Raw genomic sequence first — 18,105 nt, forward strand, 5'->3', positions numbered from 1 at the left:
AAGTCAGAGATTATTTTTTTTTAAAGAAAACTGAGAAGGACATTTTTTTTCCTCATTTTTATATCAGTGATAATCATCCCTTTCTAAAATATAGTGTGGAAAATAGCATGAGCTTAGATTAAGCTTTTACAAGATACCTCATACTGGCAAGTCTAACCAAAGTAGAAGCAATTTAAAAAAAAAAAAAAAAAAAAACAACCAGCCAACAAACCAAAACTAGGAAGAAGCTACTGTTTAAACAGACATTTTACAGTTGCTATAAAATGCATGCTTGCTTGCATAAATTATAGTATTACTTCATGCCAAAAAAGTGTTCCAATAAATACTGAAGATGGAAAATGTTCCACTGAAGACTATTTTCAGGAAGTCCAAAGCATGTGAGTTGATGTGAATTAAAATATTACTAGAGTAAAAAGATACATTTCTTACATCCAGACAGCTTGATACCCTTGTAGATGATTCAAAATCTTTAGCTCAATCAGGGTAAAGCCACTCAGAGAAAGCACATGATACTTGTGCAGTGCTTCCTAAGGTATTCAGACTCAGAATTTATAACACTTAACTGTGCAAAACCCAGAAGAAATTAAAAGACAGTGACTGAAATGCCATTTCTTTCTTATTCACTGTTAAAGAATTTGGTATGTCCTGAGGAATCCAGGACAGCAGAGTTTTTGTTTTCACCTCAGCCTGCACAGCGTGATCTGTTCTGAAGTCCTGGTCTAGATAGTGTTTCCGAAGGGGAGTCAACAAGGTCAGAGGGTCTCCCTTTCTGCATTGGCTGTGGGAAAAGATTTCTATTGCAACTATTTACACTATATTTATAACTATTAATACTTCAACTGACATAAGTACCAAATACACACATGCAGCGACACACACATACAAAATCTCAGACTAGATGGACTCAAGGGATATTAAAGACTGAGAGCTGAGTATTTGCAGCTCTTCTCCCCTCTGGCCATTAAGTCAGTGCCTGTGATGTGATGACGTGTCTGGCCATTATTTCACGAGCTTTGTTCTGGTGCCTCCATTTCTCTGCACTGCAGCAACTCCCACTGCAGGTAGTTAATGATGGAGTGATTTCAAATGGGATACTGTTAGTTAGTTCTGGCAACAGAAAACTTTGTATTACAATTCAAGAAGCAATTACAAGTCTTACAGTGAAATACTGTATGTTACTATCAATGTTTTGGTAATAATTAAGTGAACAAGCCATCCATGTTTCTAAACCCATATTCAATATTCCTGGTACAATTAGGAGGATGTACCTTTAATCTATGTGAGTTTAACAATTTTCTTGTTATCCTCTGCTATCTGAATTACTGCAGCAGGTAAAATTTCTGACTACTCTTAGTTTTTACTCACATGAACAGATCATGTATCTTCTAAGGTATCTACAACAGCTACTTTATTAGATATTCAGATGCATACAGAGATAACAATTTTAGAAAATTCTAGTTGGTATTACAAGCTTTAAAAATATTTGAAAGTTATTTGACATACAGGCACAGTACTGTAAAAAAGGCCACCTGTTTCTAGCTGATATAGTTTTGTACACATTTACACTGACCAGAAGAAGCATCCCTCCAATTCCTTGGAAAGCAATAAAAGATAAATATTTGTCATAGTTACAATGAACATTCTGTGGTATTCAGTGAAACACTGGATGGTAAGTTAAGTATGCCATTAAGTGGATCAAATAAGCCTCCTTTGATAAATCAGGATCATAGGAATCTACATGATTATCAGTAAGCAGCTGGTGTTAGTAAGGGCCTGAATTTTCCTTCAGTGTACACTTAATAGTACTGAGTAAATAGTTTACAGTAGCCCACAGCTATTAAAAAAAACCCACGTGCATTCCAACCTGACTTCTGGATATCTGTGAAGTGACACTTTTCAATAGTCATGCTATTTGCAACAGGCCTTAAGTGCTTACAGGCATTTAAGCCTTGGATAAAGTGCTGTCAGAAACACCTCTAGTCATTGAATGGAGCTCAATGTGGTTGTATATGTTCTGATTTGGAAGTCATTCACATCTGCTTTCTGAAAAAGATGTTCGGGGTATTCTGACATCTCTTCAGTTAAGATTTATGTCACTCTGATGTTCACATCCCTTCTAGGTGTGGACAGATTCAGTGAAGATATCCAACAAATGATGGGCTTCAAGCCAGGCCTCTACTGGAGACTGTGCTGGAAATTTGTTAGCCCTGCTTTTTTATTGGTAAGTATTGACAATTATTTCCTCATGGAGAGAATGCTAGTATGTTGCTTTCTAGAATATACAATAGGTAGGTATTAAGAGCAAGATATTCATTACTATGCCTGATGTCAGGATGAAAAGAATTTCCAATTTAATTCTTATTTCTCCTCAATTGCAGTGGTCACGCTTTGTATAATACATTTCAGTTGTGAAAGAGAAGCTAACTCTGGCTGTGGTCATCTTCTGTCCCTTCACTTCAGCAAGATTTAAGAAGGCAGCTTTTCTTAGGGAACACTGCACATTTAGGCAGTGTTCTCCCTGTTCCACCACTATCTATGCATATTAAACACTAATTATTCTGTTGGGAAAATAACCTAACCAGGGATAAAAGATCATGTTAGCAAAAATTTGGTTTGCCTTGAAGGATACCAAGATCCCTGAATTGTGGAATGACACCCTAAAAAACCTAACACACAACTAGACCCAGTAATTAGCTACATGAAACACTGAAGTGATGTATTAAATATACCTTGTAAGCTGTCTTCTGTGAAAAAAAAAAAAAAAGTGCTTCATTACACTGGGGGAAAAAAAAAAATCCCAGTGTGAATTTGGTTGCTTTATGTAAAGGTCAGATTCAGAACTAAACTACAGTTTTATATTGGGAACTTTTCCTATGTATATTTGTAAATCAAAAGGTCAGGAAGAATAATAGGGAAATTTGCCCTCACTATGATTTTAGGAGTCTCCTAAGTGCATTGAAGCTGTGCGTTCTTAAAGCAGTAGTGCTATTCCAAAGATACACTGGGTAGGCTTTTCTGACAGCATTCAGGTCCACTCTTTTTTTAAATATAAAAGCTTCTGGCCCCCATTAATCAGTAAGCGCCTACCAAGCATGTATTCATTTAAACACTGTTCTCTAAAGAAGCTGGTAGGGAACTACATCCTGCAGCACTTCAAACAGGCTGACTCGAGTCCAAGGGAAAACTGCTGCACCCTATGGTAAAATGGAAAAATGCTGCACCAAGCATCTTTAGGTTTTGCACACTGGGAGACTATTGTAAATGTAAATCTTACAAAGAGAGAGTTCTACCCAGCTAGGCAGAGAAAGTTGAGCTGACTGTCAGTCTATGTGTCAGGTAGCTTGCGAGGGAGCGTAAGGAACAAAAAGAATCTGTAGTTAACTGCACCCTTCAGCCATCGCAATGCACAAATATTTTTTCCATGTGGAAGTGCTAAACTTGGACTATATCAACTTAATTATTGAGTACCAATATATTTTAAACCCCATGGGAATGATATCTCACTGAGTAGGGGACACTGTGCAGTTTTGTTATGCCTGTATATTTCCTCAGTTTTCTAAAAGGCACTATGGACAATACAATCTTGGTTTATAGGGGATAAGTAAATATGATTCACCTTCTTACAGCCTATCTTTTGGGTTTGTCATTCAGTACATTAATAAAGTAAATTATGTTAAATTGATCAAAACAGTTTAACTTATTGACAATCACCTGATCTTCCTACCAAAATTTCAAGCAACCTGTGTCCAGAGTAGCTAAAATGAACTGTTAATACTAGTAAATGCATCAAGAACTTCAACAGTTTAAGTAGTAAGAGCCACAAAGTAAAGAGGGCAGAAGTAAATGGTGAAGCTAGGCTGAAATACACCTTAAGAGTGGCTGCCCAATTAAACACATAAAATCAGTTTTCCACCAAGTTTCTTCATCTCCAAATGGTGGTTCATTTTATTCTTTCTTTCCTAGTTTGTTGTGATAGTCAGCATAATAAATTTCAAGCCTCTGACCTACGATGACTACACCTTCCCTCTCTGGGCGAACCGCATCGGCTGGGGAATAGCATTATCTTCAATGATACTTGTGCCTGCCTATATTATCTATAAATTTATGAATGTGCGTGGGACCTTCAAAGAAGTAAGTGGACTGCTAATAAAAAGTCGTGAAATGTTGCTGTGAAACAAAATGGCTGGATATAGGTTGGCAGTTTGTTCCTCTTACTCCCAAAACTTATTACTTATGAGTGACCTTTTGGATCCAACCATCAGAAGGACTGGAGTTTTGAGGTAGGATTACTGCAAGCTGGTAAGTTTCTAGACAGAAAGTAGCTTCCCAGGCAGCACCATAATACTGAAAAATTATTTTTGGTGCATGCAATTAATTTAATGAATGAGATTTTTTTCCTTATTAGCAAAAAAAAAAAAAAAATTACAAATTATGTTATCTTCCTATTCAGCTCTGAGGTATGGCCTCCACACAGTTCTGCCCAAGCAGAGCTCAGTCCAAGGTATCCTGTATCACTCTGGACTGGAGTGTTGTAGACTGTCATACACACAGAGCTGACTCAGACCTCTCCCGATGTGCCCCCAGAGTTGCCCTGTGTTCATTTGATGAACATCTAGTAAGGACAGAAGGAATGTTTTACTGCCTTACAGCAGCAGATCATTTTCTCCAGTATTCTGTCTTTAACAGCAGCCACTTCATATTCTTATCCTTCTATTTCTTGGAATTATTTCTGCCATGGCTAGAATTAATGCAGATCTTTCTGTCGTGTTCATCACTAATATTAGAATGCTTGAAGAAACTTAATATTCAAGATAGACCAAGGTGCTGAAACAGACCTGGAAATCAAAGAAAATTCTGATACAGGCACTGCTTATCATCTCATCTAGCCTCTTGCTTTTCAACTACTTCAGTAAAAGAAGCAGGGTACTAGACAGAAGCATCTTGCACTACATAGAGCAACTCAATGTATAATATGCCTGAACTGTGCACTGAACAGAGCAGAAACCAAGGGCATAACAATTTGACTATCCCATTCTAATGACTTGCCTAACAGCAAGAAGTTTAACATTGAAATCTTGGTGGTGATCTTTTAACTTTATTTATATGTTTATGTTTAATATTAATGCATAAATTCTATTTAAAATAATCTGTTTCTATGGAAAAAAATGCATCCGTATTTTCTTACAGTTCTCCCCCCTCTGCTTTATTTAGCAGTTCAAAATGGCACAGAATTATGGTTCACTGATCACATTTATTTTACAACCACAGTCATAGTAAATTATCCACAGTCTTAAAACCTGTAATGGTGCTCAGAAGTAAGACCCCTCAACATTATACAGCATCACTTTTTGTCCCGTCGCATGTCATAATTTTATAACCTAATCTAGACTCTCAGACCTACACCTAGCTCTATTGCTTCCCTTCCCTACAGCTACAGTTACACAGTGGTGTAGCAAGACACTAACCCTCTTCGGCAAATCACTGCACCACCACCACAGAGAATTTAGCAGAGAACAGGCTCTCACCCATTACCTAGATAGGGCACAACCCCTTGTGTAGACCTGGCAGACCCAGAGGGATAAACGAAACACTACAGTCACCTCCTTTCATGTTCACCTCAGAAGGGCACCCCAGAGCAGGAACTCCTCTTCACCTGCCCCATTTTCATCAGCTCTAACATCCCAATGTTGTACACAGTTTCTAGTTCTCATTTCCAGCAATTTTATAAGCCCTTTGTTTTCTTCTCACCCATTTTCTAGTAGCATCTAAGTGTCAACGAATAATTCGTGCTGGCCCAGCAGACTTTTGCCAGCTTGCATGAGTTTACCAATATTGGGCTGTAGAAGCCTTCGACCAAACCCACATTCTCTCATTCATTTTGTATTGTTGGCAAGTTCTGGTTTGCATTTTACAGTTCCTGTAGACAGCAACTCTCCTCTTTCCTCACAAGAAATATAGCAAAAGGCTGGTGTATTACAGCCGAATGACTATGATAAGATAGGATCCCCTAAATTGTGGCACTTAAATGCATGGAGGAAGGTATGCTCTTAGTCTAATGGGAACTCTGTAAACTGGTTTAAAGTTCATAATAAACCAAAATCTACGTGTGATCCCAAATATCACAACACAGGGGACAGCAAGGGAGATGAGCTGCCAAGCAGTCAGTACCTCTTTCCTGACACTGGGATGGGCCAACCTCATTACAGCACTAGGAGAACAGTGTGAATTTAGGGGATGTAAGGCCTGTGATGCCAACTCGTTCCTGATGTTCTTTTCCATATGCACTTGCTAAATATTTGGACTTAGTATTTGCATAAACTTTCCACTGTTGCTTCTTATATGAAAGACTAATACCAAGGGGCTTATAATAAGCTTGTTCTCTCAGTGGCTAAGTTAAAGGCACATGATACAGTGATATTAAAGATTTATGTTACTGTTTTAAATAAAGTTCATGCTACTTCCCCGTTATAGAGTGGGGATTACAGACATAATGCCACTTCCTATGGCTGACTTTTTGCTCTTCTTCCCATCTGGTTTAGAGACTAGCTTACTGCATCACACCTGAAAACGAGCACCAACTCGTGGCCCAAGGAAATGTCAGGCAGTTTAAGGTTTGTACTCTTTTCACCACGCTTCCTCTCCTGATATAAACCCTTCCCTGTTTCCAGCAACAGCTAGAGGTCTGCACCAATCTCCTCACAGTGGATACCTTTGCAGGTCTGTGGTTCTTTATTTTTGCCAGCACAAAAAGACTTAATCTTCAGGAGGCTTAGTACTATATGCATCACCTCGTGGAAGGGTTTTGGCACCTTCCTCCTTTGACTAAGCAGAAGCCGCAGTTTTACAGATCACCTGAATCCCGTATTTTAACTTCCATTTGAATACAGTAAGATCTTACCAAGAGACAAACATATTTCCTAACTATCATGTGCATTTGAACAAGTGGTATCCTCTCTCTCAGCTATTGCACAGACATCTGAAGTCCTGTTTCCTGAACTCAAATTCCGTACCACGACATAGGGTAAACAGCAAAATCCAGTGTCAGAGCCTAGACATAATGGCCATGATGAAATAATGTGCTAGGTTATGTGGGAGAGGCTTTCCCCACAGGCCTCCAGTTGATTGAAAACACTGCTGGAGACTTCTTAAGCACCCATGAAAAATATGTTATAGGTTTCCAAATACTGCTTTCCTTTTAGCAAATAAAATGAGCTTATTGAAATAAAGTCCTTTTTGTGGAAGATAAAAAGAATGCAAATATGAAGCTTGTTACACTTATCAGCATTCATGCTGGATCACTTTCTATCTTCAAAGTTGAAAGCAACTAGAATTATGCACACCACCTCAAAACATGACCCAGATTTTATAGTGGTGGTTTGTATGTTGGTATTGAAAAAATAAATTTGCCTTTTGCTTACTCTGAAAGATGCTGTTTGAAGTGTAATTTTGAATTTTAAAGGAAACAATCTGAGTGTCAATTTATGGGATACAGAATAGAAGCAGGAAGAAAAGGCTTCCTGTTTCATGACCATAATTTATTTGACGTGGCCAAGAATACGCAGTAGCACAGCACCTCTTCCTGCCTTCTCTTTCCCCTATTCCTGTCCTCAGTTGTCTGAAAATTTAATGTTTCAGCTGTTAGTAATAACCTGATTTTTCTAGAGGCAGATATTCCCGTGCGAACAGGCTATAAACAGCCACAGTATTGGTCTTCTGAATTCAAATCTATAACTGCAAAAAGGAAACAAATAAATTAAATGTAAATTAGAAGATTTTACTTGGAAATAAATTCCTATTGATACCTCAAATCACGCCAAACACTAAAGCATATTAATTTGTTGCTCTCGCCAACAAACGGTTTCACTACTGCCAAAGCATAGTTAGTACTTTGTTCATGATGTTTAAATTTGTAAATAAAACATTGCCTGCTGTAACCAAACAAGTAATTTTCTTCTCATATATTTGGCAGTTCTGATTTTTAAAAGTGAACTGAGAGCTGACTAAATAGCTTTTATATTCAGCACATTTCTCACTACAAAGAGGAATCTACAAAAACTGTTATAATCTATCCCTTATTTTGAAACCTCTTTGTAACCCCAGGTTTGTCAACCAGCGTATTTTAAACATCTTTCATTACTATCATTTGAATTAATAACATTCTTAACTACTTCTGTTCCCTTGCAGCTTCAACACTGGCTAACAATATGACAACCAACAGGCTGAGGAAGAAGCCAATGATAAGCTAAACTGAGAATACAGAAAAGTCAAATTCAAAGCTCCCTCGATTATACTTGGACCAGGCTGGCTCAGAGCTCATTTACTGACTCTTTGAGGGAAAACATCTGCTCTCTGTTCTCAATGCCTCCCTTCTATTACTTGGCTTCAAACAATCTTTAAAGACTCCGTTTAATTTTTCTGACATCCTTTGGTGCCATGAGAGCCCTACATGACCAAAACTTGTGAGTTTTGCTATTGGTAGAAGTGGAGGAGGGGGGAGCAGGAAAAAAAAAAAAAAAGCAATCAACATAAGTTAAATGCTCTTTTACTGTGAAGAAGCAATTTAAGCTTTTCTGACAGTAAAAATTACTTCAGATATTCATGCCATGACCTATTTTAAACCAACAACACCTGAACCTTCCTAGATCTAAGGAAAGAATACATTGCAGTTACGAGGAAAGAGCAATTTTAACTATGTACTAATGTCATTAGCTTTCTTGCCATACTATCCTTTGGGATATGAGTTTGCATCCTTCTGAAGTGAAGACTCAGTGCTTCATTTTCAGTGGTTTGTTATTAGTTTCTTCTCTTGGTGAAGAAGGTTGTCTTTGCTATGTGTGTCCATGCCATTTTCTGTCCAGTGTAATTATACAAGCTGAAGAGAGGCACGAACAGAATTCCTGTTACAGCTACTAAGTACAGAATATAGTTTAACACTGCACTGTACTTAAGGAAAAACATATTCCCTGGCTTTACCGTATGACCCATACTTCATATGAAAAGTACATAGGAAGACAGAATAATTTTTAGAATTTCATCATCTACCCAGAGGCACCAAAATACAAACTCTGGCTTTATTATCCTGCTGTGGACATGATATTTTTGTAATTTAACTTGGATTCATCTACCAAAACATACTAGGATTGTGTTGAAAATTTTAAAATAATATTTTAGGCATATTCAGCTCTCTTAAGCCAATTCCAGCTCTTCTCTCTGGTAATATTATGCAAGGTAGAAGATACAGAACAAACTCTGCATTTGGCTGCTGTTCCTATTCTGTGATCACTTAGCACTGTATCATCTTCCCAGTGATCACTAAATTCAGTAGATTCAAGTTATTTCTTGTACTTATTTGCCACTAGATCCACAGTAATTTTCAGAGGCAGTAGCTTCTCAGCTGAATCCAGCTTAGAGTTTATCTCCGGACCTTACCTCTGAATTTTTCTGCCTCTACACATTCAATTCAGCTTGTCTTTTAACTGTACATAGCGCTTTCTCTTTTTAAAAAGACCATTTAAATGATAGGGCTTTTTTTATTTCTAAAACAACTTTTGTTGAGGTTCGTTTTGTTTTGCTTTTCCCTTTAAAACAGCTCAGTTTAAAAGTCCCAGGTGATTTTGGCCTTTTCCATTTAACATGGCCATCTGGTCAAAATAATGTAAGGAAAATTTCACTCCTTATTTATCCTTTTCCTCCAACATCCTCAATATTTTGGAATGTATCAAATACTGTCCATTCCTTAAAAAGTTTCTGTGATAAATAGTAGTTTTATTTAAACAGGCTTGTAAACCCAAAGAATATTTCCTTCTAACTATAAAGGAAGTAGTATTTTTTTGGACCAGCTGATGACTGATAGCTATTTAAATCCAGTTATTAAATACATTTCAATAATAAAGGAGTTTCAAATGTTGCAGTTCTAGTTCTGTAATTACACAAAAGGCCAAAGAGTGAAAATATGTTGAGGGCTTCAAAAAAGCCATCCCACCAACTTCATAGTTAATCCCATTTTTATTGTCTGCTAAACTACATGAGACTTTTCATTGTTATAAAGCTTACTTTTCAATAATACAGCCGCTTCGGTCACTAGCTTGGCATGACTCAAAAGCTTCTTAGCGTAGATATAATTACCACGTCTTGAAACTCTTGGGGGCTTTTTAACATGGAGCTTTAATAGCTCATCACTTTGTACTTTGGTTTGCTCACAACTGCAAAGGCTAGCAGCGTGCAGCACTGTTCGCTTGTGACATTGCCACCACTGCCACTATCCCAGCACCACCGTCTGTAGAGGAGCACCCAGGTAAAGTCACATTTCATCACCATTCTGAGCTAGGAGCAAGGCTATCTTAAAATGGGAGTGAAATCAGCTTCACCCAGCATGGGAGGGTTTGACTGTATTTTAATACCAACTCCCAAGGCAATTACCTACCACATTATTTCTATTACAGTATAAGTTCTTAGGCTTTGTGTAGTATTTCTAGCTCAGGACTTGGTTGCACTACTGCCATCTTGTTCAGAGGTTTTATAAACAAAGAACTTGCAATCTATACAGAAGACAACAGACAAATTATAGAAAGCAAGAATCTTATCACCAGGAATAGCCCTAAAGAAAAAAGAGAATACACATTGCATGACTGCACAGGCAAGTTTTAAGTGCAAGATGTTGCCCAAAGGAAGTCTCCCCCAAAATAATACAACTTCTGTCCCAGAGATGAACAAAAATGTCTCCACAGAATAAGATGTTCAACTACCTCATGCCTCTTGGACAGCAAGCAATGCCATTAGACAAAAACTAGTGTCCATTCAAATGACAAACACCTTTGTAAAGACCAAGACCAGGTTATATTCTTTTCCTCCTCTCTGTGACATGGTGCAGACAGTCCAGTAAGAAGCCACAGTTCTGGCAGCCAGCTACTATTAGGCACCTGCTTTATATAATATGGAAAACATAAAATGCCACTAAGATACTTGTCTCCCTTTATTTCCACCACTTGCAGTTTTAAAAGAAAAAAATATTTAAAACCCACCCAGTCAGGTCCTCATCACCCATTTGGTTTAACTGCAAGTCTTCCTCTAAGTCAGTCTTGACTTCTCAGCCAAGCAGCTCACTCCTTCCCTCAGCTGTATCTATTGTGGGAACAGAAGCGCTCTGGGGAACCATGCTCTCCCAGACAGCCCCCTGGGATGCTGATGGAAAAGGCAGCCCACTTCCAAACACAGAAAATTTTTGATACAAGCTTATTCAAGATGCAGTTTCATCTGCTTGCTAATTATGTTGGCTGTTTTGGTAACAAGCCAGTGGGAAGAATTCAGTGAAAGAATTAAATAGTTCATGTGAGAGTTCTAGAAAATATTTGCTTGAAAGCCTTTTTAAAAATATGATAAAGGAAGCAGCTGTCAGACATTAGCATCTCTCTTCTGACCCTCCTTCCTGCCAGTGAAAAAGACCTGCCTGTGATCCATATTGTTTCATCAAGCCACAGAAAGTCGGTGAGCACCAAGAAAAGAAATCCCTCATTTGCTTGCTATCTCTCCTGCTGTCATTCAGCAGGACAAGATGGCAGGACAAGCTGCCACTGTTCTACAGCTACTTTACTCAGCCTCCAGAGATTTAGATTTCTAGTAGAAACAGCAGGTCTTTCATGGGCAACAGCCCAAAAAGCACTAGTGCTATTTAGTGTTCAGCCCCTGTTTGAACCATATCTTTTTTGTCAGTCCTTCTTGTGTTCTGTCATGTCCTGAGGCACACACCTTGGCAACACTTGAAAGACATCTGACCATAGTGAGGGATTTTGCAGGAAAACCACAGTCAAACATGATATTTTTAAATATAGAAAGTAGGAGAAATACTTGGCTGTCACTATTATACATGTTCTCTAACTGCACGTGCAATGTATGTTGCATGTAATTTTCCCAGAGGAAATTTCCTATAATTGGTCATTTCTTCTCAGCAAAATACCATTTAAATGTTATTATTTAAAAAGGTCAAGCCCAAACATTTTGTATATACATCTACTTCTTATGCTATTGTTTTGACATTAATTGAGTTCATTTTGTACTGTTAGGTTGCAGGAGGCCACGTAGAAAGTTCTTTTGCTTTTAATGTCTCTTTTGCTCTTCCAAATCACAGAGCATTAATTAGCAGATACTTGCTTTTAGTGAAGTAGATAGTGAATTAGTCCAGGATGTGAAGGAAAGCTAAGTTTTATGAGGCACTGGTAAACATTGATGAATTTATTTCCTCAGAACCAAATTTAAACTGCAGATCATCAGTTTCAAAAGAGATCATATTTACAAACTTTTTATTTGCAGTGCCCTGTTACAACATTTTAAAATGGGTCTGAAGGACTCAGACATAAGACAGTTATTACAGCTCAACAAATGACAGTACCTACAGAAAATGTGGGCACTCTCAGCAGTAAAGTAGGATATGGTTGTTCTAATACACTTTATTTTCACAGGGTTAAGAATATTTATGGTCCACAGATCAGCTCACATCCAAGAACTCAATCTCCTTAATTTAAAGGCCAACATGATGTTTCAGATTAGACCCTTGAACAACTTTCGAGTCTTTTGGCTATAGTACAGGGAGACGGATCTTCTGGAAACACCTCCAGAAAGTCTCCTCCAAAGGAAAACACTTTCAGTCTACCTTCCTCTGACTCATACCCATGTTCCTGCTGGTGACTGCAGGCTGATCCAGCTCATCAGTGGAAAAGTTAAGCTGTTAGAACATGCAACTTAACTGTTTATATAATACATCACAGAAGTCAGAAACATGACCTTGAAGTGACTTTACTAGGTTCATCTCTATATACAAGCTGAAAGTAGCATATTTTAAGCAAAGCTGGCCAAAAATCACCACATAGGACTAAATTTTTGAGAGCTGCTTGGACACCTGAATTATTATAGATCTTCATTTACTAATCTAATATTAGCTAGTGTATGAGAAAGCCAGCCACATTCCAGCTTCCTTTAGGACAGCATTACACTAGTACAGGATACTGCAAAACAGTCCAGAAAAAAAAAAAATTTAGAACTTAAGTTAGGCCTTCAGTTAAGCCCTGTTACATCTGTGACCTTGCATCATTTCAGAGAGGATCGTATACAGGGAACAGCTGTATCTCAAGCACAGATGTTTCAGTGTTTCCATGCTGTGGAAAACAGTTTTTTGTTCAGCCATTTCAGTCTGTTATAACTCAGACTCCATTAGGAACCTTTCACCAAGCACTTGTCGCCTGCTAATCCATGTTCCCTGTCATTTTTTGCTGGCAATCAGCCAAGACCACGCAGAGTGACCAAGCAGGCATGCACGTGTTCCTTAGCTGTGATGAGATGTACAGTTACTTGGGTTTGCCTGCTCAGGATGAGCACAGGACCAAGAACCTCAGCTAGTGAGTAATTTGCACTGTTCACTGCCCGAGACTGAATTCAGATGCATCTACGTGCAGACTGCTAGAGGGAACTAGATGGCTGATAAAGACATCTTAACCAGCAGGAAAACCTAACAGTACAACATAGCTGCGTTTACTTAGAGAATTTGATCAGTTTTCCTTCACTATTTAAACACAGAGTATGTTTAGACAAATTGCTACCACTGTATGACTGACTTAGTTCTTTAACAAGGGAACAAAAAAATAAACCAGTAAAGTAAGAACACTCCTAAGCCTTAAGCTGTCTCTCTTTTTAAGGTATCATGTTGTTTCTTGGTCATTGCCAAGAGGCCTCGAACTTGCAGGTAGTAATTTACGTTGCACTCTGAACTTACCTACAAGACCTAGCTTTTGTTTGCTATGGGTAATATCAGTTCCAAATAGTATATTTTGAAAATAACTTCTAATAGGTCTGATGAAGATTTGCCTTACAAATAAAAGCTTTATAGTGAGCATTTACTTGGTTTACACCAGTGTTTTACTTAATTTTTACTGCCTTTTTATAGCAGTGACTAGACTTTACCTAAGATAAGGGTACCTCTGTATAGGAAATATTTTCATATTTTTACCAGTTTTTTTAATTTTCATAGAATATAAGTGTATATTGTAAGGCGAGAAATTCAACTTTGATGTAACAAGGTTATCACACAAGACCTATTTCTCCATTATAAGATTTTTGTAGTCACAGCCAGTCTAGTTCAATAATACGTTGGCCTTCAATCATAAATGTAAAAATGTGATAAAGGAGAATAGAATATTATAGCTAATGTACATTGTAGCACAATATTCTCCATTGCTGCCTTAATCTCATAAAAGGAAGTAATGTGTTTTTAATTTTATTCTAAAGAAACCAAAAAATCCAGAGCATCCTTTGGCTGTAATGTTGCATTGTTAGACAAATTAGCATTAAACTAAACGTGTTACTGTCCAGTAGGTAGGTCCACTTCCAAAGCAAGAGATCACATTGCAGTTTTCAGGAATAAGTTTTCATAGGAGTTCAAAACTCATCACTAGTTAAAAAAAAAAAAAAGCCTCCAAAGTGCCTCAGTGACCAAAAGTGTTCAAACACAGTCACCACGTTTCCATGCCAGATTCCATTAATTGTGCAATCTGCAGATCCATTTGCCTTTTTTCCTAAGTCTTTGGTTATCTGGGGGAAATGGCATTTTAATTTTTTGTTTGTTTTGGTTGGATTTTTGTTGTTGAAAGGGAGACACCTACATGCCCATATGTGTGATTAAAAACAGCTACATTTCTTATAAATATGGATGTGTGTGACGTGTGCTGGTTAACTATACTTAAAATGCTGATAAAGATGGTGAATGTGAAGTATTTGTCCTCATTCCTCTGTCTCTCTGTGATTAGTGTAAATAAGAACTGTTTAAACTTGTGCATTAATGTAACAGATTATTCCAATATTGTGTATAAAATTATTTAAATAAAATCTGACAAATATGCACATAAAGAGTAGAAAGAAACGTCTTATGTACCAAGAATTTACTTATGACAGTCAATTAAAAGCTGAAATGAAAGTTTTGCTTTGTGTCAATGCTATTCCAAAGAGCAGGAACCCTATATAGCTCTCAAGCTGCATGAGAGTTCCCACCACCTTTCAGTGTCCAGTGGATGCAGTGAACAGACTCATTTCTACATTTGAACTCCTTTCAGGAATGTAATTACAGTAATGCAATGAAGCTTTCACAACCACATTAAAAGGAAATAATCTTGACCTTTTAGGAACATGAATCAAAACAAACAGCACAAAAGCTGTAATTCCCTAAGGCTAAATTATTTTCCTTTTTACAAGCAATTCCTTTTGTTTCATTAACTTTGCCATAAGTAGTAACAGCAGTAATAGCATTATTCTTGATACACAGATCAGCCAGGAAAAGACTCCTCATCTGACATGAAGAACAATAGCTTTTTTTTTTTTTACTAAAGTTTAAGGCACATTCTTATCTGTCTACATGGAACATCACATAATGGTAAGAAGCACTATTTCAGATGGCATATTTTGTTAGGCAACCTCAATTATCTACACATAAATTTCATACTTGGCATGTACAGAGACTAATCTACTTCATTCGGTGCCTTTTTTCTAAGCAGATCTCAATATTGTTAAGGTACAGCCTTCAATTGTTTATATTACTCTACTACTGCCTTCAAGCAAGAAAAACAGGATTTAAATGATTTACAATTGCTGAAAAACTGACTAAATTTTTATATGTCAGTTTAATAACGTAAAACACCTAAACCCACAAATAAGTATTAAAATAATTCACAGTTACTTTCTGAGCACTTCAAGCATTTCACAGAAGTCTCTTTTAATCTGTTTTGCTGTTTGGCAAAAGCATTTTACAGAATTTTCTTTTTTCACTATTCTTTATTCTCCCATTTACTGTTTTCACCAAGTTTCAGTCAACTGGTAAGTATTCCAGAGTAGCATTAGCATATGATAATGAAAGTAAAAACTAGGCAGGCCTAATTAAAATAATGAAGGAATTTTGTCCTCCTGGAAATATAGAAATAAGTTTCTGTCTGCTTTTGGAAAGCTACATCTTCTGATATTCCCATAATTTACTCTAAAAGCAGGATCTTAAGTTACATCTTTTCTCTCTCAAGGCCAGTGTCAGACTCGCAAAATCACTGTGTAATAGAGACAAGACTAAAAATGCCCAGTCACGCCCTTCAGCTAGTGTACCGCTGAAGCTGTCAAGCTGTGTTCTGCTGGTTCTCACCAGGCATCTAGAAGAGATGCAAGTTAAGAGACGTGCAAAATTGGAACAGCTCTCCACTTACACATTTGAAGTGCTGTGAATATAAAAGATGAAACTGAATTTAGAGAATAAGTCACATTTAGAGCGATTACTACAGCTTTCTTCTTACATCAATATTATCTCTCGCTATGCTATCAAAATTTATTGTCTATCCATTTCCTATAATGTCATCTTTATACTCTCGCTACCACATACATAATTCTTTGGCATGGCCTAAGATGTCAGTGCCCACAATGTTCCATCAGAATACAGAAATAACAGCACATCACAAGTTTAGAGGCCTAGGCAGGACATACATCTAAACACTGAGTATTGTCCACTGAATTATTCTAGATATCAGATTATGTTGAACATGAACATTCTGCAGCACAGTTCTCTTAAATTTCATGATAACAGGACAAGGAATCAATCTTCTGGTCTTATAAGAAGCTCACTAGATTTGATTATCCACCTCAGCCAACAATTAAAATCTGGAGGCAGTATGGACACAGTTAAAGGAGGAGTCATTTACATAAACACAGAACTCAGTTGCTGAATGGAACATCCATCATGTCTTCCACTTGCACATTCAAAATATATTGTCACATTCTAGAGCTGCAAGAAGTGGACAGCTAAACCCCCTGTTATGTCCAATCCAAGCATAATCTGCATGGCTGCTTTTACTTCAAACTGGAAAACATCAGTTGTGGGCAGATGTACAAACAGAGCGTGATGAGATGTGACAGAATTCTACACAGCTGGGCCATGACTAAATAAATCATCATGCTAGATTATTTTCAGAATTACTTTTGCAGGGTAATCTTACTAGGGAATATTTTCTTCTGACTTGGTGTTTAAGTTTTAAACGTCTTAAAAATAAAAAGTCTCATATTCAGGCATTGTCACTGAAAAGGCTTGAAATATGAAGCCAAAGGAAAGATGAGGTATAAAATATGGAAGTGCTCCATCCTAGAAGAACAAAATTGTGTACTCATACCACTGAAGGCAAAGCAGAAACTATAGAAAACTGAAGTTAAACCCATGCATTTCTATGGGAAAATGAATATTGTTTCAAAACCAAAAATTAAATCTACAACATCCAATTTCCAGCTCGATTGCCTTGCATCACAAGCAGAGGTGAAAGAACAAACCAGAAAAGAACACAACCAAAATATTCAGCATTTAAGAACTAAATAGGTTTTCCTTTTATTTAGTCAAATTAAAAATAGACTAAATACAAAAAATAAAGCAGGTTTTATGTCTGACCATCAAACAAATCTAGATCAGTCTGTAGGCACTAGCCACTCTGAAAGCCACCGGTCCAGCTTTCACAAGGCTGAAGACATGCACTGCTCTGCCCTCACCTCATTCATGGGAGTGAAATAACCAAAAAGCACAGCTTCTTATGAAACCAAAACAACAGGTAACAACTGAGATATTCTAGAGAATATAGAGACATTCTACAGAAGTTCTTGCAGAACTGAACTCACTAAAAATAGCTTCAATTTTCAAAGAGCAGACTGATTCTATAGCTGAGAGCTCATAACCTACCCTGAAGAACTGTATATGTGAAAACATGAATGGTTATGTCAGGGTATCTCCTTATCAAACATTTCAGCAATTAAGAAGCTTGATACACCTTGCAAATGAAACAAAGGTTAAGAGCAGATAAGTTTTCAAAAATAAAAGTGTAAGACACCAGAATAACATGAATCACAAGTAACCATTATTCACAGGCATATATGCTACCAATTCACATTTCAACAGAATGGCTACTCAGGGTAAGGGACTTGATCTCTTGTAAAGCACTTCAAAACCAGCGGATGAAAAGCACTCTGTAAAAGATATATATTATCCTATTATCCTTACTGTACCTGTTTAGATTTTGATAACACCGTCTGATCTTTTTCAGATCATTACAT

General features: G+C 37.3%; 1 protein-coding gene across 1 annotated transcript in view; it reads left to right on the forward strand.

Annotated features, from left to right (window-relative positions):
- SLC6A2 (solute carrier family 6 (neurotransmitter transporter), member 2) overlaps positions 1–8,943 on the forward strand; it is a 40,424-nt gene extending 31,481 nt beyond the window's left edge. The window contains exons 9-12 of the mRNA XM_008943128.1: positions 2,121–2,221; positions 3,964–4,131; positions 6,540–6,611; positions 8,185–8,943. Of these exons, the coding sequence (XP_008941376.1) occupies positions 2,121–2,221; positions 3,964–4,131; positions 6,540–6,611; positions 8,185–8,208 (365 nt within the window). The 3' untranslated portion in view covers positions 8,209–8,943. The remainder of the gene's footprint in view (positions 1–2,120; positions 2,222–3,963; positions 4,132–6,539; positions 6,612–8,184) is intronic.
- Positions 8,944–18,105: the final 9,162 nt, after the last annotated feature.

The sequence above is a fragment of the Merops nubicus genome, unplaced genomic scaffold, assembly GCF_000691845.1.
Source record: "Merops nubicus isolate BGI_N331 unplaced genomic scaffold, ASM69184v1 scaffold27266, whole genome shotgun sequence".
In the NCBI taxonomy this organism is placed as follows: Eukaryota; Metazoa; Chordata; class Aves; order Coraciiformes; family Meropidae; genus Merops; species Merops nubicus.